Source organism: Mus caroli, chromosome 17 (genome assembly GCF_900094665.2).
Source record: "Mus caroli chromosome 17, CAROLI_EIJ_v1.1, whole genome shotgun sequence".
Lineage (NCBI taxonomy): Eukaryota > Metazoa > Chordata > Mammalia > Rodentia > Muridae > Mus > Mus caroli.
Window position 1 is genome coordinate 24,874,875 of NC_034586.1, and position 24,490 is coordinate 24,899,364.

The window sequence follows — 24,490 nt, forward strand, 5'->3', positions numbered from 1 at the left end:
TAATGAGATCTGGCGCCCTCTTCTGGAGTGTCTGAAGACAGCTACAGTGTACTTACATATAATAAATAAATAAATCTTTAAAAAAAAAAAAATCCCTGGGCTGAAGAGATGGCACAATGTCTAAGAGCACTGACTGCTCTTCCAGAGGTCCTGAGTTCAATTCCCAGCAACCACATGGTGGCTCACAACCATCTCTAATGGGATCAGATGCCTTCTTCTGGTGTGGCTAAAGACATTGACAGTATATATATATGTGTGGCTCACAACCATCCGTAACAAAATCCGATGCCCTCTTCTGGGGTGTCTGTACTTACATATAATAAATAAATAAATCCTAAAAAAAAAAAAGACAAAAACCAATAATTCTCCTAAATGTGTGCTCTAGAAAACATGGCTGTGGCCACAGTCAGGATATGGGTTTTGGAGAAAGACCAGGGTCAAATGAGCTGTAAGTGGACCTCATCCTGAAAATGAACCAAAAAATCACAGGTAAGTGGGAAGCTCTCACACTGGAAACTGGCAGTTGGTGCCTGCTCATCTAAGAGCTCTCATTAGTTGGAAAGTGCAGGAAATTGGCTATGGGACTGAGTTCATGATCAGGAGAGAAGGGAGCCCTGGAATAGTCATTAAATAAAATTCTGTGTCCTGAACAGATAGGATAAGGAATTGAAAGGCTATGCTAAAACGTGCAAAGATTGTAGCCATCTGGGGCACCAGCCTGTGGGGAAAGAAAAATCTCTTACCATCAGGGACTTTAGAAAGCACCTTCTTGAGACAGGAGGGATGCCATCAGCTAGGAACACAGCTAGGAGTACAGCTCTGTTTGATTTCCAGCACCCACCAGGCAGCTCACAGCCATCTGTAGCTTCAGTTTCCGGGGAATAGCTCACCATCTTCTGGCCACTTCAGGAACTGCACATATGGGACATTAAATTCAGGCAACCTCTCAAACACATAAAATAATAAATAAATAAACAAACAAATAGAGCAAAAACCACTGGCTTGAACCAGAGTGTCATACTATTTTTGCCTTTTTTGTGTGGTATTGATTATTAGTAACTTGAATTTGTTATTGTAGACTAAAGATCTCTTCTTTTTTTCTTTTTTGGTTTATTTTACTTATATCACTACACTGCAGCTGTCTTCAGACACACTACAAGAGGGCATCATATCCCATTGCAGATGGTGGTGAGCCATCTTGTGGTTGCTGAGAAATGAACTCAGGATCTCTGGAAAAGCAGTCAGTGCTCTTAACTGCTAAGCCATCTCTCCAGCCCCTGAAGGTCTGTTTCTTACAAGGTAAAATGAGAAAAGGCCCAATTGTCCATCACCATCATCAAGATTTGAAAGAAAAAAAACTCACTTCCTGTTGTTTGTGGGTTTTGGGTTTTTTGTTTGTTTGTTTCCCGAGACAGGGTTTCTCTGTGTAGCCCTGGCTGTCCTGGAACTCACTCTGTAGACCAGGCTGGCCTCGAACTCAGAAATCTGCCTGCCTCTGCCTCCCGAGTGCTGGGATTAAAGACATGCACCACCAAGCCAGGCAGAACTAGAGTTCTAACTAGGGTGGTTAGGAACCACCTTATATGAACAGGGAGCACTGAGACATCTCTCAAGCCCTTATTATCCCTTTAAAAATAAAAAGGCATGAGCTCTCTTCTTAGGCAGGGTCCAGTTTCCTGTGCTGGTTTCCTGGTTTATGAGGGAGAGGGTGTTGCCTCATCCTTCCAGGCCCTTTCCCTGAGGCAGAGGTAGGTGTGTGTGTGCCTGTGCGTGTGGTGTGCTCAAGTGTGCCTGTGTGTGGCATAGTACCCCTTCCCCATAAACCCCCAGCACCTCTGCCTCTGTGGACTACCTTTGTGGTTTTGTTTTGTAACCCCACACTTGCTTGGCTGGTTTTGCCAGTGACAAACTCAAGCGTTCAGGGTGTGGTCCGCAGATGTGGCTCCTTCCTGATTTAAGAAAATCCAATACACAAATGTCAACATTTCCAAAGCAAATTAGGGAGTGGCTGCTTGCATTATGAACAAACCTCGTAAGATGATTCCTTTAAAGGTTTTGAAAGCATAAACACACACACACACACACAGGTCTTTTGGGTTTGTTTTTTTAACTCACTCTGTAGCAGAGGTTGGTTTGGAGCTCACAGGAGATGCTTTGACTCCGCTGGGCTTTATTTATTTATTTATTTTTGGTTTTTCGAGACAGGGTTTCTCTGTATAGCCCTGGCTGTCCTGGAACTCACTTTCTAGACCAGGCTGGCCTTGAACTCAGAAATCTGCCTGCCTCTGCCTCCCAAGTGTTGGGATTAAAGGCATGTGCCACCACTGCCCAGGTGGGCTTTATTTATTAATTCAATAGTATTTAATTGTGGTTCAAATGCAAAGTGATAAGCAAGCTGGCCCTCCACCTAGGCGAGCATGCTGGGTGCTTAACTGCTACTCCAGCTCTTAGAAGGAAGATTAGGAGTTCAAGGTCATCCTTGGATAGTTCAAGTCCAGACTGGTCTCCATGGGACTCTATCAAAAGAAAAAAACTTGGCAAGATGACTCAACCTATAAAGATACCTACAGCTAAGCCTGAAGACCTGTATTCAGTTCCTAGGGCCCACAAAGTAAAACGAGAGACCTGACTCCCTTTGTCCTCCACAGACACACTGGTAAGGTACACAAACTCTAAAATATATAAATTTGTTTGTTTGTTTTTGTTTTTCAAGACAGGGTCTCTCTGAGAAGCCCTGGCTGTACTATGTATATATAGATATGTATGTATCTATATATTACAATGTTATTAATATGTTTTTTACATATATACATTGGAGAGTTGACTCATCGGTGAGGAGTACAGGCTGCTCTGCCAGACAGTACACTCTCTCCCTCCCCTCCCCCTCTGTTTTCGAGATGAGGTCTTGCTGTATCTCAGCCTGGTCTGGACCTCATTATGTAGCTCAGGCTGACCTCACTCTTGGAAATTTTGCTTCAGCCTTCCCAGGGGGGGTCTGAGTGACCTTGCCTGTCTTTTTCTGATTAACTTTTAAGGTGGTGTTTTCAAAAGGAGATTATAGAAAGGTGCGTTTGCATATGCAAAGAATATGGAAAGATGCCCAAGAAACCGGTAACAGAAGACACTTCCAGGAGGGAGGCTCTGTGGCTGGAGACCAGGGTGGATATTTTTAGCCTTTAGTATTACTTTATGTGTGTGGCTCTTTTGCCTGCATGTCTGTCAGCTTACAACACGCATGAAGTGCACTCAGCGTCCAGAAGACGGCGCCAAACCCTCAAGTTACACACAGTTGGGAGCCAACTGTTGTAGTTACCAGTTGCTGGTAACTGGACCCAGGTCTCTACAGGAGCAAACACACACACACTTGTGCTCGGGTGCACTCACACTAACTCAGCGTTTGCTTCCAAGTGCTAGGTTTGTCACTTCCAAGGCCTTGGCCACACACAGCTCTCCTGTTCCTCTCCCTACCTCCCAACAACCCATCACAAAGTTATCTTACCCCACAAGGGCCTTTAGACTGTTTGGTTTGGTTCCCAAGTTTGGCTTTTCATCTCCCCCCCCTCCCCCTGTGAGCCAAGTCAAAACTTCCAGCCATGAGTGGTGGTGGCGGCGCATGCCTTTATCCCAGAACTCAGGAGGCAGAGGCAGGCAGATTTCTGAGTTCGAGGCCAGCCTGGTCTACAAAGTGAGTTCCAGGACAGCCAGGGCTATACAGAGAAACCCTGTCTCGAAAAAACAAAACAGGGGCTGGTGAGATGGCTCAGTGGGTAAGAGCACCCGACTGCTCTTCCAAAGGTCCAGAGTTCAAATCCCAGCAACCACATGGTGGCTCACAACCATCCGCAACGAGATCTGGCGCCCTCTTCTGGAGTGGAGTGTCTGAAGACAGCTACAGTGTACTTACATATAATAAATAAATCTTTAAAAAAAAAAAAAAGAAAAAACAAAACAAAAAACAAACAGACAAACAAACAAAACTTCCCAGGACCCTAGAGACAATCTCTGTTAATGAACCCCAAACTGTTGTAGTTCAGACAGAACTTCCTCTGCGTGCCAGATCCTGTCCCCACCTCCTAATCTTAGTGAGTTGGTTGAGATGAAATACCTGATCCACAGGCGTCCTTTTGGCACCTGGCTGTTTCTAAGCTTTTCATCTTTCTTTGGTTTTTGCCAGCCTTTCTCAACCATCTCAGGTCCATTGCACCCTACACCAATAGTGATCCTGAAGAAGTCAGAGTCATTTCCTGGCCTCCCTCCTTCTTCCTGTCAGAAAGTCTTCAGGGGCTCCAGCCTTAAAAGCGTCTCTCCCTAGTGGCTACTATCATCCCTTGCTCCTCGGCTCATGGCCATTTAGCATCTTTAAGCCTCTCTTTTTCTTCTTAGTTTCTTGAGACAAGATCTCTGGCTGGCCCGGAACTCACTATGAAGCTGAGGCTGGCCTTGAACTCACAGATCTACCTGCCTCTGCCTCCTAAGTGCTGGGATCAAAGGTATGCACCACGTTTTTATCCCTCTCCTAATGTTCCAGCCTCCAACTGTTCTGGACAAGTCAGAATCAAAGCCCTCCATGGAAGCTAATGGAATCCTCTTACATTTGCTTGCCCTACCTGAGTAGGCGCCGCGCTCATCTTCCTCATGACCATGTTTTATAACTGGTTCTGGAAGGCTCAGCTGGTAATTGCTAACTGAGGGACCAGGTTTTCTTTCCACTGAAAAACACCTAGTTATCTCTAATTTACCCTTCTCCACCCAGCAGATCAGTTTAAACAGGCCTCTGGTGCCTTAGGAATGATCACAGATTGCAATTAGACCCGCTGGGGTCAATCTACACTCCCAGGCCACTCCTTGGGTTGTTCTGAATGCCTTGGGGCTTCTGTGGTGGCTTTCTGCTCCTCTCCTCTGCAGGTCCGTCTGCAGTGTACTGAGAGCTCCCAAGATGTGTGTGTGTGTGTGTGTGTGTGTGTGTGTGTATGTGTGTGTTAGAGGGACCCAGAATGCCCCCCCCCTATCTTTTTTTTTTCTAGTTGTCTTTCCAGACGTTGCCAAATTTGATCTTCGGAAATGCTGAGAGAGCAGCAATACTGTGGCTGTAGATGGCTGAGGCCCTGGGGCTGACCACACATACTAGGGCCACCAAAAATAGGCAGCAGTTTCTGAGTGTCCCCTCTACTGGCGATTGAACCTAGGGACTTGTACATGACAGGCAAACACTGCTGTTTCCCTGAGCTTGTTTCTAATATATTTATTTACAGGGCAGGGGAGATGGCCCAGCAGTTAAGAGCATACACTGCTACTCTTTCAGAGGACCTATGATGGTTTGTATATGCTTGGCCCAGGGAGTGGCACTATTAAGAGGTGTAACCTTGTTGGAGTAGGTGTGTCATTGTTGGTGTGGGCTTAAGACCCTCATTCTAGCTGCCTGAAAGCCAGTCTTCCACTAGCAGCCTTCAGATGAAGATGTAGAACTCTCAGCTCCTCCTGCACCATGCCTGCTGGATGCTGCCATGTCCCTGCCTTGATGATAATGGATTGAACCTCTGAACCTGTAAGCCAGCCCCAATTACATGTCTTTTATAAGACTCGCATTGGTCGTGGTGCCTGTTCACAGCAGTAAAACCCTAATTAGGACAGAACCCAAGTTCAATTCCAAGCACCCATGGCGGGTGGCTCCCAACCGTCAGAAACTCCAGCTCCTGGGTCCCCATACTCACATGCACACACCTATGCTCAGATGCACACATAAATTAAAATAGTAAAATTAAACCTTCAAAAGGAACTCATAGCCAGGCAGTGGTGGCGCACGCCTTTAGTCCTAGCATTTGGGAGGCAGAGGCAGGTGGATTTCTGAGTTCAAGGCCAGCCTGGTCTAAAAAGTGAATTCCAGGACAGCCAGGAAAACACAAAGAAACCTTGTCTCGAAAAACCAAAAAAAAAAAAAGGAACTCATTAGTGTGCATGTATGTGCACACACCTGTGTGTGTGTGTATGTACCTGGAAGGAGGGGGGATGTTGCAGAGCCTCATGTGATGATCGCTACGACACAAGGTTCCTCATGGAGTCGTGGCACAAAAACCAGGAAAAGACTCACTGTGTGGCCCAGTCCCCCTTTCTCCAAACTGAGGCAACAAAGATCTACTTACCAGAGATAGACTGAAGCCATAAAGAGAATACAATCCTGGAGGCAATAGCCATTAGTTAAGTTCCAGGTCTCTGCAGCTTTAGCTATGTATCCAGTTTAAGGTCAGCCTGGGGGCGGGCGTGGTGGCACGTGGCGCACACCTTTAGTCCCAGCATTCGGGAGGCAGAGGCAGGCGGATTTCTGAGTTCAAGGCCAGCCTGGTCTACAGAGTGAGTTCCAGGACAGCCAGGGCTACACAGAGAAACCCTGTCTCAAAAAAAAAAAAAAAAAAAGAAAAAAAGAAAGAAAGAAAGAAAAGAAAGAAAGAGGTCAGCCTGGGCTACAGGAGACCCTGTCTCAAACAAACAAAAGTTCCAGAATAGCTGAGCATCCTGACACAGCCCCAGGGACACTGAGAAACTAGGGAAATGTGGGTTTGAAGACCACAGGAAAATCCCAAACTACCTGTCACCTGTAGGAGACAACTAGTTGTCACAGTTGTGACTAGTTGTCACAGGAAAAAGACAGACACCGAAGAGGGCCTATGTCCTTTTGAGCCTCACGAGGAGGAGGGATTTCTGCGTGAAACAAGGAAACTCGGGAGCTGTGGGAGACAGAAGCGTATGAGTCATGTGTAATATTAACAAAAATAAGATGCACCCTACTGCCTGCATACAGCTAGCAACCCAGCGGGTCACCGCCCACAGGGCCCCTTCAACTAGCTAATTAGCCTAATTACCACCTACGATCTTTTGACCTTCCTTGCCCCCTCAGATTCTCGTTTATTATTTCTTCTGTAAACAGTGTTCCCAAACAAAAGCCCACAGATAACTGGGAGGGGAGAAGCCACAGGTTTGAGAATGATTATCATGCTTGCTTGTGAATTAAGTTGCTTCCTGCCTCCCTTTAAATTGGGAACAGGGGAGCAGAGGCAGGCCGGTCATTGTGAGTTCCAGGCCAGCCAGAGATACGCAGTGGGACACCTTCTCTAAATCAATCAATCAATCAATCAATCAATAAGGAAGGAAGGAAGGAAGAAACCTCTTTGCTGGGTGGATGTGGTGATCCAGGCCTGAAGCCCAGCACTCAGAAGGCAGAGGCAGGAGGATCAGAAGTTCAAGGTTGTTGTCAGCTACCTAGTAAGTTTGAGGCTGTCCCAGAATACTTAGGACTCTGTTTTTTCTTTGTTGCTTTTGTTGTTGTTGTTGCTGTTATTTTGTTTCCCTTTTTCTTTTTTGTTTAAAATGCTGCCTCACTTTTCAGAATCTCAATCCCTAGGAAGACTGTGTGGAGGGTGTGGAAGAGGAAGGAGACCAACGGAACCTCCCGGTCCGCAGCAGCTGCTGCCTCCCAGTGGCCTGCGGCTCTCACGTCATCCCTCCGGACTACACAGGCCACGGGCGGGCGCAAAGAGGGAGGAAGCGTTACCCTGCCAGGGTGGGGAATATTTACCTGAGGAGAGCGCCCTGGTAATCTGCCCATCTTTGGCCGCTTGAGAAAAAAGGTTAACCGCCTTCTCTCCCACTGGGTCCCTAGAGCACATCTGGCTCGGGGCAGGCGGTCCCTGTGGACAGCTCTCTCTAGTGCTTCCCCTTTATTCTTGATGGTCCGCTCTCCGGAGAAAGAGGTTCAGGGAAACCAAAATAATGAGACTCTAGGGAGAGCCGAGTTTCGGGGTAAACTCATAAACAACCTGAGAACAAAATCCTTTTTCTATGTACCTGTTTCTTCTCCTGCTGCTTGGTTTTTTGTTTGTTTGTTTGTTTGTTTGTTTTTGAGACAGGATCCCTCTATAAAGCTCTGACTATCCTGGAACTCACTATGTAGACCAGGCTGGCCTTGAACTCAGAGATACACAACTGCCCCTGCCTCTTCTGCCTCTGAGTGCTGGGTTTAAAGGAGTCCCCTGAACCCCTCTATCCCTTTTAAGTCTCTTCCGTTTTGTTTTACTTTGCTTTGCTTTTCGAGACAGCTCTGGCTGTCCTGGAACGCACTCTGTAGATCAGGCTCGAACTCCGAAATCTGCCTCCCAAGTGCTAGGATTAAAGGCACGCCACCACCGCCCAGTCGCTTCCTATCATTTTAAATTCAGGTCTCACTATATAGCTCTGGTTGCCCTGGAATTATTTATGTAAGCCAGAGATCAACCGGCTTCACCCTTGCTGTGCTGGGATTACAGGTGTGTGCCACTTCAGTCAGCTTTAGTCTTCTACACACCTTAAAAAGACAGGAATTGTTAGCTGGTAATATTTATGTGTAGGTGGGTGCTTGAGTGTGTGGCCATATGTACACAGGAGGCCAGAGAACACTGGGTGCCCTGTCCTATAGTTCTCTACCTTCTCTTGAGCCAAGGTCTCTCACCGAACCCAGAGCTTCCAGGTTTGCAAACCTGGAGGCTCCTGATGTGTCCCCCCAATCGGAGGTCACACTAGGCTTTTATTTATTTATTTATAAGTAGCTGTCTTCAGACAAGAGGGCGTCAGATCTCCTTACGGATGGTTGAGGAGTCAGATCTCCTTACAGATGGTTGTGAGCCACCATGTGGTTGCTGGGATTTGAACTCCGGACCTTCAGAAGAACAGTCGGGTGCTCTTACCTGCTGAGCCATCTCACCAGTCCCCACACTAGGCTTTTACATGAGAGGTAGGGAAATGACCTCAAGTCTCTGTGCTTTGGAAGCAGGTGTCCTTACCCAATGCACCATCTTCCCCGCCCTGTTACCCACCCCTAATTAAAGAGATTAGACAACCCACCACCACTGGAGCTGCAGTTGCTGGTGGCTGTGAACAGCCAGATGTGGGTGCTGGGAACAGAACTCGGGTCCTCTGCAAAAGCAGCAAGCGCTCTTAGCAGCTGAGCCATCCTTCTAGGCCCTTCATTCTTTTTCTCTCGATTAAGAAAATTACATTTATGGCATGTGTTTGTGTGTGGGCGCTTGTGTCCCAGGACCCATTGTGGGATTTGGCCTTCCACCATATGGGGCTTGGGGTTGAATTCCGGTTGCTAGGTTTGGCCCCAGTGCCTCTATTGGCTGAGCCGTCTCTAGGGGTTGCACTGTGGCCCAACCCCCCTTGGACCGAGCTTTACAGCCAAGGGTGATTGGTTGAACTTCTTGACCAACAAGTGATGGGCTCACACGTGCACGCGTGGTTCATGCCATCTAGACTTCAAACCTACTGCCTGGTGCATGCCAGGCAGGCGCCTCACCGACAAACTCCATCCCGCCCCCAGTTTTAGGGGCAGACGGATGGCTTGGCACGCCCCAACGGTACCGTGTCCCATCCACAGAGACTGCTGTTGCCCAGGAGTCACGCCCCCCTGGACTAAAGGCTAAACGTCTCCCTTTAATTAGGAGTTTTCAAAACTCTGTTTTAATCCTCACATAAGCCGCCTCACTCCTTCCTTCCTCTTTCAATGTGGGATGAAAAGGGCGAGGAAGTCGCGGCGTTGTGAGTCTCCAACCTACAGGCACCAACCAAAAATCGAGATAGGAGCTTACTGTCTTCTAACTGCCTGGGAGCTGCTGACTGGCCAGATGTTGAGCATCTCAGCAACCTGGCTGGAGTTGAGTGCAAAGCATTCTTAGGCAAGGCTGCTGTTGTCCTGTCTGCCGGATGCTGGGACACACACATGTCGGATTCTCCCACCCCGCTCCACCCCCCGCCTCCGCACATACAGGTGCAAGGCAGGAGCCAGAGGGTGAGATCCAATACACCCCTCCTTGAATTCTTTTGGTGGTCTTACTTTTAGAAATGAAAACTACTAGGGGTGACCCCTCCCTCTAGGGAGGTCTTTTCCAAGCAAGGGCGGGGAAAGTAGTGAGTGGCCTAAAAACAAAAGGAAACAAACAGGGGATCCTCCTAAAGGGAGACTAAATGGAGAAAAGACACTGAGAAGCTGAGCGGGGCTCTGGGACCAGAGGGAGAGGTTAAAGTCATTAAATGCTAGGGTGTTCTTGGTAGGGAACTGCTCTGTGAGACCCACCCAAACCGGTGCAGATCTTCCAGCCAGCTTCATGGTACCCTCCCGAGCCTATGTTGATAAGTGCCGGTCGAAGCTAGTTAAATGTTGGTAATAACTCTCCTGGGCACAGACACTAACTGGATAACATTCTAATCAGGGGGTTAGTGTTCCCTTTATTTCAGTGTGAAGAAATAGTTGATGTGACAGCTTAAACGAGGGTTTGTTTAACTTGGCTGAGAGTTGTAGAGGGTTCAGTCCCTGGTCACTTGGCCTCCGCACAGCCCCTGGTTTCTGGGCCTGTTCTGAGGCAGAACATCCATCCTGGTGATGGGAGTGTTTGCTGGGGGGCTTGGCTCTGCAGGCTGGAGGCAGAGAAAAGGGAGGGGGTGTCGGGGGCTCTGCCAACTTTCTCCCTTTACTTTATGGGCAGGGGACAGCTCATAGGATGAGCAGTGCTACCCTAATCTAGTGGGGCTTCTGGATGTGTCTCACAGAAGGCTGCCTCACCCATCTCCTGGGGTGATTTTTTTTTGTTTGTTTGTTTTTTGTTTTTTTTTGAGACAGGGTTTCTCTTTATAGCTCTGGCTGTCCTGAAGCTCACTTTGTAGACCAGGCTGGCCTCGAACTCAGAAATCCGCCTGCCTCTGCCTCCCGAGTGCTGGGATTAAAGGCGTGCGGCACCACGCCCGGCTCCTGGGGTGATTTTTAAACTCACTTATTTGATTTACTTATACATTTATTCTGTGGTTTAGGATTGAACCCAGGACCTCTCACTACACAGTAGACAAACCCTCTGCCATTGAGGTGCCTTTCCCAGCTCTCTGTGGTGATTCTATTTGTTTAGTATTTATTTATTTGAGGTTTGAGACAGAGTCTTTGTAGTTCTGGCTGTCCCGGAACTGGATATATAGACCAGGTCGGCCTTGAACTCGCAAAGATCTGCCTGGCTCTGAGTACTGGGACCAAAGACTTTTCCCACCACTGCCCAGCTCAGAGGAGATTNTTTTTTTTTTTTTTTTTTTAAGATTTTTTTATTTATTTATTATATGTAAAGTACACTGTAGCTGTCTTCAGACACTCCAGAAGAGGGCACCAGATCTCGTTACAGATGGTTGTGAGCCACCATGTGGTTGCTGGGATTTGAACTCTGGACCTTCGGAAGAGCAGTCGGGTGCTCTTACCCACTGAGCCATCTCACCAGCCCTCAGAGGAGATTCTTAATCCAGCCAAGTTAACAATGAAGACTATCCAGCAAGAGAGTCTCTCAGCTTCAAGACCAGCTGGAGCCTATCTCAAGAAAGAAAGGAATATTCTGAGTTCGAGGCCAGCCTGGTCTACAGAGCAAGTTCCAGGACAGCCAGGGCTACACAGAGAAACCCTGTCTCGAAAAACAAAACAAAACAAACAAACAAAACAAAAAGGAAGGAAGGAAGGAAGGAAGGAAGGAAGGAAGGAAGGAAGGAAGGAAGCTGACCCCTGGCTCTTTTCCAAAATCAACCTCAGGAGTTCAAAGTCATCCTCAGCTATGTATTGAATTCAAGGCTAGCCTGGGCTACACGCAAGAAGACCTCTTCCCAGAAAAATATTTTTAAAAGTGAGAGAGAGAGAAATACGTTTATGGGGTAGCCTAAGGAATGAAGAAACAGAGAAGACAAAGCAGGAAACTGAGAACCCTCAGCAACACAGGTCAGCTAGGAAGAGGCCCGGGGAGGAAGCTGGAGCGGTTCCTACAGGAGCAGGCACTGAGGAAAAGCAGCCAGGGCTACGCAGAGAAACCCGGTCTCAACATCCTCCAAAACAGGGGGTGGGGGTGGGGGCTGATGTGTAAACTTTAGAACCTTGGGAGCTGAATCAAGACAAACATTTTACAAAGCACAGAATTAAAAACACTGGGAGCCTTGTCACCAGCCCGCCCCCTCCAGCTGCTTCTGAAGTCAGACCTGCTTTGCCTGCGACTTTGGGAGTACTGAAACAAAGCCACCTCCATCTACAAGGCTGACTTCCTCAGCTCTAAGAACTGGGACAGGGGATTGAGGTGCATACCAAAGCAGACCTGACCTCCAGGTTCTCCCAGCATCCCTCAGTCCCTACCTGGCATACCCTGCCCTAAACCCTGCTTTCCAGCCCAGGAACTGGGCTGCCCTTCCCCCAGAGGCTCTTTGCTATATAACCCAAACATTTTGATTTCTCCCTCCAACCTCCTCCTCCTCCTCATGCCCCCCCCCACCTTCTCTTTCCTCTCCCCTTTATTTCCTCCCTCGGCAACTTCCCTGGCCTCCATATATATATGGCTTGAGTTGATTCGTTTCTCTGGCAGAGAGAACTAACTTATCAAGAACAAGCATTTTGGGCTGGTGAGATGGCTCAGCAGGTAAGAGCACCCAACTGCTCTTCCAAAGGTCCTTAGTTCAAATCCTAGAAACCACATGGTGGCTCACAACCATCCTGAACAAGATCTGACTCCCTCTTCTGGTGTGTCTGAAGACAGCTATAGTGTACTTACATGTAATAAATAAATTTAAAAAAAAAAAAAAAAAAAAAAAAGAACAAGCATTTTTCTTCTAGCTAGGATCCTTTACAAGGTTCCATTGAGAACCAAATAAGGTAACCCACAGCTGACCCTGGCCACCCACAGGGAGGGAGGAGCCAGCTGAAATCCACAGAGGAAAAACTCTTAGGACACTCCAGAACTGAGCAGCCTCAGGGGGCCAAGCAGAGGAGCCAAAGTGGACTCCTTTGGGTTCCCTGTATGAATTGGGGTAGGGGTGGAGGTGGGTAGCTGGGGTTGCAGAAAGACTGAACAACAAGGCTTGAGTTTTGAGTGTTATCAGGAGTGACAGTTATGGACTGGAGGGATGGTCCAGAGTTTAAGAGCACTGACTGCTCTTCCAGAGGTCCTGAGTTCATTTCGCAGCAACCACATGGTGGCTCACAACCATCTGTAATAGGATCTGATGCCCTCTTCTGGTGTGTCTGAAGACAGCTACAGTGTACTCATATGCATAAGATATAAATATTTTCTTTTTAAAAACAGTGACAGCCAGGCGGTGGTGGCGCATGCCTTTAATCCCAGCACTTGGGAGGCAGAGGCAGGCAGATTTCTGAGTTTGAGGCCAGCCTGGTCTACAGAGTGAGTTCCAGAACAGCCAGGGCTATACAGAGAAACCCTGTCTCGAAAAACAAAACAAACAAACAAACAAACAAAAGAGTGACAGTTACATTTTACAGGTCAAGTAAATCTGAGGGCAAAAAAAACCATGGTTAAAAATTACTTGTGTTGGGAAGATGTGGTGGGGTTCAGGGTGTGAAGCCAGGACTGTGGAATTACTAAAGTAAAGTCCCAGGCTGGAGACACCGACCAGGAGAAAACAGATAATTAACAGACAATGACTGGAAACCTCAGAATAACTTCAAATGAAGAGGTGAAGTCATATTTAAGGTATTTACAGTCTCTACTTCTGCAATAGGAACCTATGTTATTTCCCATTGTTAAGACAAGATAGCAGCTGAGCCGGGGTTGCTCATGCCTTTAATCCCAGCACTTAGGAGCCAGAGGCACGTGGATCTGTGAGTTTGAAGCCAGCCTGGTCTACAGAGTGAGTTCCAGGACAGCCAGGGCTACACAGAGAAACCCTGTTTGGAAAAATGAAAGAAAGAAAGAAAGAAAGAAAGAAAGAAAGAAAGAAAGAAAGAAAGAAAGAAAGGAAGGAAGGAAGGAAGGAAGGAAGGAAGGAAGAAAGAGGAAGGAAGGAAGGAAGGAAGAAAAAGAAAGAAAGAAAAGAAGAAAGAAAGAAAAAGGAAAGAAGAAAGAAAAAAGAAGATAGAATGATAAAGAGGCTGAGCTATGGCTCAGTGGAGGAAGCTGTGTTTACTGTGTGGACAGCCTTGGGTTCAACTCAAACACCAAGCAAAACAGGCCCCCAGATAGGCAGACAGGTAGAAAGTTAGACCAAACAAGCCAAGAATGGTAGCACAGTCCTGTATCAGGAATTAAAGGTTAAAGGCCAGCCTTAGCTGCATAGCAGGTTTGAAACCAGCCTGGGCCACATGAACTTTTGTCTCAAATAAAGCCAAAACCAGAGGCAGGCTGATTTCTGAGTTTGAGGCTAGCCTGGACTACAGAGTAAGTTCCAGGACAGCCAGGGCTACACAGAGAAACCCTGTCTCAAAAAACAAACAAACAAAAAATTAAGTTGAAAACCCCAAACCCCAACAATAACAACAAAACATCTCCCAAAGGTCCAAAAACAAGTCAATGGGAAAATTATTTAAGACATCTTGCTTTTTTTTGGGGGGGTGCCTTCAAAAATCCAGTATTTTCTCTTTTGTTTGTTTGTTTACTTTACATTTACAGAACAACTTACTGAGACCAAACAGCTACAGGTACTTAATGGTTATTGACTAAGACAGTACAGCCTAGATCAATTCCTTAGCCTACTCTACCTGTGTCCTGGGTGGACAGCTTGAGGCCTAACCGTACCACCTGAGGGCTCTCAGGCCCTCACACTTCTCTGGTGTAGTGGGAAAGAAGTCACCATGAGGAGATGGGACTAGGAAGGGCTGGGTATGGAGTGGTGAGGGATGGGGTTGTAGTGGCGGTGGGGGTGGGGTGAGATGGGGGGATCCCTTGGCCTTCCTTGTGTGCTAGAGTGTGATTCAGTTTCTCTGCTCCTCAAGAACAGAGACCAAGGGCTGGAGGGATGGCTCAGCTAGTTAAGAGCACTCAGTGCTCCTCGAGTGGTCCTGAGTTCAATTCCCAGCAACCACATGGTGGCTCACAACCATCTGTAATGGGATCTGATGCCCCCTTCTGGTGTTGCTGAAGACAGCTACAGTGTACTCACATACATAAAATAAATAAATCTTTTTTGTTTGTTTGTTTGTCTGTTTTTCGAGACAGGGTTTCTCTGTGTAGCCCTGGCTGTCCTGGAACTCACTTTGTAGACCAGGCTGGCCTCAAACTCAGAAATCCGCCTACCTCTGCCTCCCGAGTGCTAGTATTAAAGGTGTGTGCCACCACCGCCTGGCTAACTTTTTTAAACACAAAAACAACAAAAAAAAACCAACCTAGATCACCACAGTCTCCCCGTGCCCCCCTGGTTTGTTTGGGTGACCCTGATGCCATCTTGGCATCATGGAGTCCAGAAGTGTTCCTGCTGGCCCTTAGTTCCCTTAACTCAATTCTAGACCTTTGCAAATAATCCTTTCAATGGCTAGACCTCCTGATATACATACTTTACAGAAACTTGAAGTTAATCATAATATTTAAAATATTAAATCTTGCTGTGTGTGATGACATGCTCTTTAATCCCAACACTTGGGAGGCAGAGGCAGGTGGATCTCTGAGTTCAAACCCAGCCTGGTCTACAGAGTGAGATCCAGGACAGCCAGAGAAACCCTGTCTCATATAAAAAATACACACCCCCACCCTCACAAAGCAAGCTCGTATTGAGTGTTGGGCCTGGGATTGCAGCTTCAGTGGTAGTTTTGCAAGCAAGGAGGACCAGCATTTGATCACCACCCATCAAAATCAAAACATTATCAAAAGGTTGCTTTGAAGACCTGATGCTCTTGTTTAACCCCTAGAACCCAAATGAAGATGGGAGAACAAACTTGTCCTTCTTCTATCCCCATACACAGACCTACACAATAGAAATTTTAAATTTATGCCGAGCGTGGTGGCGCACGCCTTTAGTCCCAGCACTCGGGAGGCAGAGGCAGGCGGATTTCTGAGTTCGAGGCCAGCCTGGTCTACAAAGTGAGTTCCAGGACAGCCGGGGCTATACAGAGAAACCCTGTCTCGAAAAACCAAAAAAAAAAAAAAAAAGAAAGAAATTTTAAATTTTTTATTTTTTAATTTTTTTGGTTTTTCTAGACAGGGTTTCTCTGTATAGTCCCGGCTGTCCTGGAACTCACTTTGTAGACCAGGCTGGCCTCCAACTCAGAAATCCGCCTGTCTCTGCCTCCCGAGTGCTGGGATTAAAGGCGTGTCCCACCACGCCTGGCGAAATTTTAATTTTTATTTACTTTTTATTTTTGAGACAGGGTCTCTCTATGTAGCTCTGGCTGTCCTGGAACTCTGTAGACCAGACACCTGCTTTCTGCCTCCCAAGTGCTGGGATTAGAGGTAGTCATTACTTGCTTGGTTTACAAACCAAAACATTTTGGAACAGAGAATATCACAAGTCATTTAGATACATCAGATTTTTTGTTGTTTTTCAGACAGTATCTCAAGAAGTTCCTTCTGGCCTAGAACTCACTAAATGTTATGAACATTACGTTCGACTTCTGTTCCCTTGGGCCAAGAGCTGAGATTATGAGGCAGGGAGGAGAGAAAACAGACCAAAGGGCGTTCAAATGAGCCCCATTACTACTATACTAGGCATGCCTAACCCAGAAAGAAAAAAAAAAAATCTAGAAGGAAATGAAGTTTTGCTAGAATCTTCTGAAGGTCACAACACAAACAGGTTTAACAACTGTAGCCTGCACCACAACTCCCTCAGGGGAACTAAAGCATTAGAGTTGTGCTGAAAAACTGGTTAATATTTTGACCTTTCTTGGAAGCAGAAAAATCTTAAGTCTCCCCAATAAATCAGAGTAGCCTGAGGGGAGCCAGGCCGAGGATACGTCTGGGAGCTGGAGGCAAATGATGTGGCTGGTCAAAAAGAGGGTATTCAGCTATCCTTGGGTCTGTGTGTAGAGGCCCAGGGAGACCCATAGGCCTGGCAGCCAGAGCAAAGCTCTTACAAAGGCCGCAGGTGCCCCTCCTAGCATCTGCATGGCGGAGCTGCGTGCGCAGAGCTAAAGGCACCCTATGCAGAACCTTCCTCTCCTCCTGGGGAGGTGAGCCCTGTGACCGTTTGTCTTGTTTTTCTGTTTTTTCATACGGCCTCATCAAGTCGCATTTGCCGCGCGCGCGGTTTGGGCGAGAGGCGGGAAAACGAGAGTTGAGCAAACTTTGCAGGCTCTACACTGCATCGGGGCGCAGACCGGGCACCGTGGGGCACCAGTTAAGTCGCCCAAGCTCGGTGACCTTGAGAGCGACTCTAAGGCTCCTTAGTCTGCGATGGATGCCCCACAACGAGGAAGCAAGCGTCCACGTTTCACTCTGACCGGAGCCCGCGGCTGCAGCTGCCATCGCCCGGGAGTAATGGCGGCAGAGTCCGGACAGTTTTATCCAGCTGCAGCCTAGGCGGAAGTGGAGGAGAGGGGGCGTCTGCGCGGCTCCTGGGGATGGCCCGGCCGAGCGCCGCATCTCTGGGACCAGCCGGCACGCGGCGACGAGCTCGCGCCACCGCGCGTACCCCACCCACCTGACGGAACGGCCGGCGCGCGCTCCCAGTAACCGCGGTTTCTCGCAGCGTTTGTAGCGCTTACGTCACAGCCTGCGCCGCCTCTGATTGGATGATCTGGGTAGGTCATGTGGCAGAGCAGGGTGCTATAAATAGGGCGAGGGGACGGTGGTGGTCCGCCATTTCGTGACGCCGCGGGACCGAGAGTGTCTGTAGAAGCAGAGCCAGAGGGAAGCGGGGAAGCGGGTGGGCCTGTCGGAGCGTTAGGATTTGAGCTTGGGCCTTTTGAACCCAGGATCTCGGTAAGGAACCGGCGAACGGAGGGAGGGAGGTGGAGGGAGGGAGGGAGGTGGAGTTCCGCAGACTCGAGGTGGGGCCGGGCGCAATGGCGGCGCCAGATTGAGACAAAGGGGCGCCGCCGCCATTTTGTGACGTTCGGTCCCGGGCGGCGGCTGGGGCCCCCGGCAATGCCGAAGATGCTCCCAAGCCTGTAAATCCCGAACTTAATCTTTTGTCATTTGGAGGAAGGCTCAGCGAGGAATTGCTCCGGGCTGGGGTGTGGCCGGGGTGGGGGGGACATCTCTAAACGAATTCTCCACGTCGCGGCCTTTAGTTTGATGGCGCTTTTTTCTTCCTTGCTCCTGGTTTTCTTGGTATAGTGTCTTGAGGATTTTGTATATTATTTTACAATAGATCTTTCCGTACTTACTGAGCCCCTACAGTCTCATCTATTTCTTTATGCCGACTTAGTGTTTGCTTTAAAAATCTTTTGTAATGAGGCTGCGTGTCTTAATGTAAATCTTAGTTCACGTTGAGTTGGGTTTTTCTTTGACCTGTTTGCTTTTAACAGGAGTGAAAACTGGGGATGGATGAGTTTCATTTGTCTTTTTTTTTTTTTAATTTTTGCGGAATGGCTTGGTCGCTCAACTGAGTCTTGGGCACAGGGTGGGGTCACGGCAAAATAGGATTAAATTTTTTAGTTTGATAATAGTCGGTTTGAACATTATGGTGTATAGTAGGGAAGACACTTAAAATGGTTTATTAAGTAGGGTTTTCATTTCGGAAGTGTGAAGTTGAAGACTTACTGAGAGTGTATGTCCTCAAGGTTGTATGTTCTTGTATGTGTCCTTTTAGTAAAGATTCTTTTATGCAGGATTTTAGGGTGCATGGTGCAGGGCACTACATGCCTAGCAGACCTCAAGATTTACTTTTATGCACTTTTTAGTAAAAGATGGGGTCACTTTACCAGTCGAACTTCATAACTGTCATTCCTCTGGCCTATTGAGCCACAGGCATGTTTGCCTTCCTAGCTATGATAGTTTTGTTGTGGAACCTTTGTGTGGTTCCAATATAATTATTTTTGTTTGTTCCTGAGACAGTTCTTGCTGTAAATCAGGCTGTCTTGGTTTACTCAACTTTTTTAGATCTGGTCTCCAACTCAGATCATTTCCCTCCTTCTCCAGAGTGCTGGGATCAAAGGTGTGTGTGTGTGCACACACCACCGTCCTGATGCACTTAGTTTTTGAGACAGGGTAAGTTATGCTTCAACTTCTGCATTTCTTTTTCTGTAGTCCCGACCTTCTCAGAATTCCCTGCCCCTCCTTGGGATTTCTTTTAAGTGTCTGGATTTTCCATTTTAAAAGCATTTCACATGTAGGGAATTGTAATGGCCTTTTCTGGTTTTAGAATATTTTTAAGACTTAAACTTAGTAGTTGACAGTATATTCCTGAATCCTGTGGCACATTCTGGATCTCCATCTCCTGGTAGTCATTTAGATTGGCACAGCTTTCACTATTGAGAGTAGTGCTGTAGTGAGGCTTTGACATGTTTTTCATTGTGTCTGTAGTTCTGGGGATTAAGTTTCAGTTGCTTGCTAGACAAGCTCCCCACCACTGAACCACATTGAGACTTGAATATATGCTTGGAAAACACATGGAGCCAGGTGTGGTTATGCACAGTTGACTTAGTCCTTGAGAGCCAGGCTAGCCTGGCCTATCTACAGTGAGACACTTTTCTTAGAACAATAGCACATGGTTTGGCTGCTTGGAGAATTTTAACTGCTTATTAGGGAAGTAAGTATTTAGAAAAAAGTGGTATTAGTGTTAAGGCAATAAAGGAAATTTTTGTGGCAGTGTATCTTGGAAGTATTTGATTGTGACGGGACTTAACTGTAGCCCTGCCTGGCCTCAAACTTGTGATTTTTTTTTTTAAAGATTATTTATTCTTTGTAAGTACACTGTTGCTGTCTTTAGACACCCCAGGAGAGTCAGATCTTGTTACAGATGGTTGTGAGCCACCATGTGGTTGCTGGGAATTGTTGAACTCAGGACCTTCAGACGAGTACTTGAGACCCTGTCTTTAAAAGAAAAAAGTGATAATTGATCCTTCTGTGTTTTACACAGTTCCAGGGCAGTTTTTGTTTTTGTTTTTTAAAGGTCTGGCTATGTAGCCCTTAGCCCTTGCTGGCATAGAAAATGAGTGTTGGCTGAGATCTGACTCAGATCCACCTGCCTTGTTTTGAGACAGGTTTCTTTGTAACCCTGGCTGGCCTGGCACACCTTCCGTAGACCAGACCCACAAACTCAGAACTGCATGAGTGAGAGTATTAAAGACATGTTATTACACATAGCCTGGCCTGAGATTTTTATGTAGGCCAACCTCAAAATCAGTTTGCATGCCTGTTGGCTCTTTAAAAATTTGTTGGTTTCCTGAGGATTGATTATGAGTGAAAAGGATAGGGTGAGGGACAGAAAACATTAAGAGTAGTCTTAGTTTTTCTTCCAGCCTTTTTTAGTTGTTTTGTTTTGTTTTTGGTTTTTTTTTTTTTTGGTTTTTTTTCGAGACAGGGTTTCTCTGTGTAGCCCTGGCTGTCCTGGCACTCACTTTGTAGACCAGGCTGGCCTCGAACTCAGAAATCCGCCTGCCTCTGTCTCCCAAGTGCTGGGATTAAAGGCGTGCGCCACCACGCCCGGCTTGTTTTGTTTTTTTAATAGAGATTAAATGTGCTAGGCTAGAATCAATAACATTAGTGCATTCTAGATAAACCATTATATTTCCAAGCCTGGTTTTTGTTTTTTTGAGACAGGGTTTCTCTGTGTAGTCCTGGCTGTTCTGGAACTCACTCTGTAGACCAGGCTGGCCTCGAAATCAGAAATCTGCCTGCCTCTGCCTCCCAAGTGCTGGGATTAAAGGCATGTGCCACCACACCCGACCCAAGCCTTTTTTTTTTTTAACTTTTCCTTAACTGTAGATTGAATAAATTAATGTTGTGTTTGGTGTTTTTTTTTTTTATTACAGAAATGCATCGTGATTCCTGTCCCTTGGATTGTAAGGTTTATGTAGGTAATCTTGGAAATAATGGAAACAAGACTGAATTGGAACGGGCTTTTGGCTATTATGGACCACTCAGAAGTGTGTGGGTTGCTCGAAACCCTCCTGGCTTTGCTTTCGTCGAATTTGAGGATCCCCGAGATGCTGCTGATGCTGTCCGGGAACTAGATGGAAGGTAATGACGGATAGATAGTTAACCTGGCTTAAATTTTTTAGGACATGGGCTTTTTGGTGTTTAATCTACAGTGGACCTGAAGTCCCAGCACATGGAGTTAGAGACAAGTTCAAGGTGCCCAGCTTAAATAGCAAGTTAAAGGCAAGAATAATCTTGATAGGCCACAGTACCTTAAGTGAAAAGAGTCTGACAGCTCTGAAGCTGTAGGATAGGCCATTTGTCCCTCCAAGTTAAAATAGTGAAAGTTTGCTGGGGTCTATTTCATCAGTGACCCAAATGTGCCAGCTTAACTCATTGTTGTAGAGATCAGTACAAGCTTAATGCCATTGACAATTTTGTGATCAGTGTCCCTTCTCTTTAGAACACTGTGTGGCTGCCGTGTAAGAGTGGAACTGTCGAACGGTGAAAAGAGAAGTCGGAATCGTGGGCCGCCTCCCTCTTGGGGTCGTCGTCCTCGAGATGATTACCGCAGGAGGAGTCCTCCACCTCGGCGCAGGTACTTGAGAGAGCACCTTTTAGAGAAAGGCATTGGTGTAATGGAGTAGCTAGTAGGAGCAGGTATTTCTTCCTAAGGTTGTTGGTGGGTTAACTTACTGTGGACATCGGAGGTCTCTACAAAACATTTGCTGGGTGTAGTTTGGGGTATGCGAGTTGTGCTGAGTGTTGGCTTTTGTCTGTAGGTGTATTATTCATGTTGGTAGTTAGTAACTTCTATCTTGGATCTGTCTTCTAGTTCATCTTCTAGTTGCATCTTTCCAAGTCTTCCCTTTTACTTCAATTTAGGCCTTTTTCCATTTCTTGACTCCATAATGATCAACATTACATTCAACTAGCTCTTCACAAATGTGTTTTCTACTAGCACAATTGTAATATTTATCAAAACAGGCAGCTGTTTTAATGTTACAACTGGTAAAGTAGAAGTCTTTCTGAAACAAACTTAAATCACTGACCAATAAAGGGGGCTTAAAAGTATTCCCAGTCATCCGTTCTTGAATCCCAAATAGGAGAGAATTCAGTTTTTTTATGATTGAAATGGCATCATTCTTGGACCAGGCAGTATTGCCTGGATACAAACTCCTCATCTCCTCAAATCAAGCCTCTAAAATAGTTTCTATAGGACTGAATTTACCTCTTACAGGTGAGTGAAGTCCTAGGAGATAGGAGTCCAAAATCTTGCCCCTTTTGCTATTTTGAAAAACAACACACTGTTGCCCATCATAATAAAGAGTATTTGTTAGCTAATAGATGGTTGTACTGATGGCTTGTTTTTCATTTTTTTTTGTGCTTTTTGGTCCATCTATTAATAAAAATGAACCCCGTTACAGAGTCACCATCATGTCTCTTCTCACCACCCTCTGAATCTGCATTAGCCAGTCAACTAGCCCTTTCAGCGTCATGTGACCAGCGCGCCCCATTCAGCTTGGCTGGTGTCGTTTCACATGACCCAGGCTGGCCAGTCGTCAGGTTGCACCGCCCTTTGGTTCCCGAGCATGCTGTTTTCTCTCAGCCTTCTCTCCAACCTTAACCAAATCGGCAGCAGCCACCTCGACCGCCCACACATTCCTGGCCAATCAGCTCAGCTGTTTATTTACCAAATGTCTTCACAACAACTACAGCAGCAGCCTTCGGCTAACAAAAAAGCAGGAAAAATCCACAACACCCCCTTCGCCAACCAACTAAATCCAACGCAACATCTGGCAAAACCTTTTCAGCAAATTCTTCCTGGCCGTCAGTCCGGCAGCCTCACCTCACCATTTCTAGCTTGTTGAAACCCAAAACTAGTAAGTTTTTCCTGCTTATACAGTTTACTGCTGGTTAAAAATAAGGAGTAAGCGGCTTAAAGTAATTCTTTTTTTCTGGATCAAAGGCTGGCTGTGCATAATTGAATGGTAACGTACAATATATTGCTTGAAACAACTTTTAAGGGTGATAGGGAACTCATAATGTGACTAGACCTTCAAGTGAACTTATGTGCATGTGTGAGATGCCAAACTAAAATTTTAATATCTCTAACAAACAGATTTTAGCTTTTCTTCCTAGCAAAATTTTGTTGAATCCTATCACCTTTAAATGGTTTTACTAACAGTTTTCAAATTTAAAAAAAAAATTGGGGGTGAAGTGTGGGCCAAGCTACGGTAATTTTGATAAGCCTAAACACACTCTTAAATGTGACATCACAAATGCAGTTCTAATGTAGCACTAAATGGCATCAATGTTTACACCTACCGCGTTTTCACAAAAATTACACTATCCACCTGGTACTTAAGTCTTGTTAGAGACTTAAAGGTTTGCATGGGTTCCAAATACTGGTTTATGGTACTGTTTTTGGAACTACTTGTGGGACTACATTTTGGTGTGGTGTTTGGGGTAGTGGAGTTAGTTTGACATGAAGTTTTGCATTGGACAGATCTGCTGTGAAGCATTCTTTGTTAAAATGAATCCATGGTTGGAATACCTGCTTTTCACTTGAGCTTTTTGTTCCTTAATCCTTCTGTGCCTTTTTTTTTCTTTTCTTTTTTTATTTTTGGACGATGAGTGCCAGTTCTCCGGCACATTCACTGGGCCCAACAGTGAAATTGAAAAGTTGGGAAATGCCTCACGCCACATACAATAATTGACAATTAGCCTAATTTTACTGTTTCTGCTTCTAGATCCCCAAGAAGGAGAAGCTTTTCCCGAAGCCGGAGCAGGTAAATGTTTTGGTGCCCTGTTCTTAGAGATGGCAACTTCTGACAGCTTTTAAGTTGTTTCCCGTACTTGTTAATGAGATTTAGATAACTCTGGCTAATAATCATAGTGACATGGGTAGCATACATAGTCAGTCACACAGTCAGCATTAAGTTAAAGTGAGCTAGCCTTTCTTTAATCAAGGTGAGCTTTTTTTTTTTAATTTAAAGATTTATTTATATGACTACACTGTAGCTGTCTTCAGACACACCAGAAGATGGCATCTGATCTCACTACAGATGTTTGTGAGCCACCATGTGGTTGCTGGGAATTGAACTCAGGACCTTTGGAAGAGCTGTCAGTGCTCTTAACCACTGAGCCATCTCTACCCTCAAGGTGATTTTTCTAATAAAGGAATGTGCTTTCTGTTTGTTTTAGGTCACTTTCTAGAGATAGGAGAAGAGAAAGGTCTCTGTCTCGTGAGAGAAATCACAAGCCGTCTCGATCCTTCTCTAGGTCTCGTAGGTAAGTAAGATGAATGATTAAACTATTGAAGATATATATAATCTTTTTTTGTGCTATGTACTAAGATAATTTTTTTGTTTTTTAGCCGATCTAGGTCAAATGAAAGGAAATAGAAGACCAGTTTGCAAAAGTGGTGTACAGGAAATAACTTCATCTGACAGGAGTATGTACAGGAAATTAAAGTTTTGTTTGAGACTTCATAAGCTTGGTGCATTTTTAAGATGGTTTAGCTGTTCAAATTTGTTTTGTCTCTTGGAACAGTGACACACAAAACAATGTAATTCTCTATGGTTTCAGATAGATCATATGAGGCATGTGATATCAAGAATTGTTACTTTACAATGTTCCCTTAAGCAAGATTTAATTTTCTTTGAATTTTAGTTTTTCATAGACTGAAATAAACCTAGATCCTGCCCAGT

The 24,490-nt window shown here is 46.0% G+C and overlaps 2 protein-coding genes across 2 annotated transcripts in view; one reads left to right on the plus strand and one right to left on the minus strand.

Moving 5' to 3' along the window:
- Positions 1-17,413, minus strand: part of Stk38 (serine/threonine kinase 38) — a 61,077-nt gene extending 43,664 nt beyond the window's left edge. The window contains exon 1 of the mRNA XM_021149302.2: positions 17,395-17,413. The gene's annotated coding sequence lies outside the window, so the exon portion shown is untranslated. The remainder of the gene's footprint in view (positions 1-17,394) is intronic.
- Positions 17,414-17,541: 128 nt separating this feature from the next.
- On the plus strand, positions 17,542-24,488 carry Srsf3 (serine and arginine rich splicing factor 3). Its single transcript, XM_021186461.2, has 6 exons — positions 17,542-17,675; positions 20,672-20,879; positions 21,241-21,375; positions 23,531-23,569; positions 23,985-24,071; positions 24,157-24,488. The coding sequence occupies exons 2-6, from the start codon at positions 20,674-20,676 to the stop codon at positions 24,182-24,184; spliced, it is 495 nt and encodes a 164-aa protein (XP_021042120.1). The 5' UTR covers positions 17,542-17,675; positions 20,672-20,673; the 3' UTR covers positions 24,185-24,488.
- Positions 24,489-24,490: the final 2 nt, after the last annotated feature.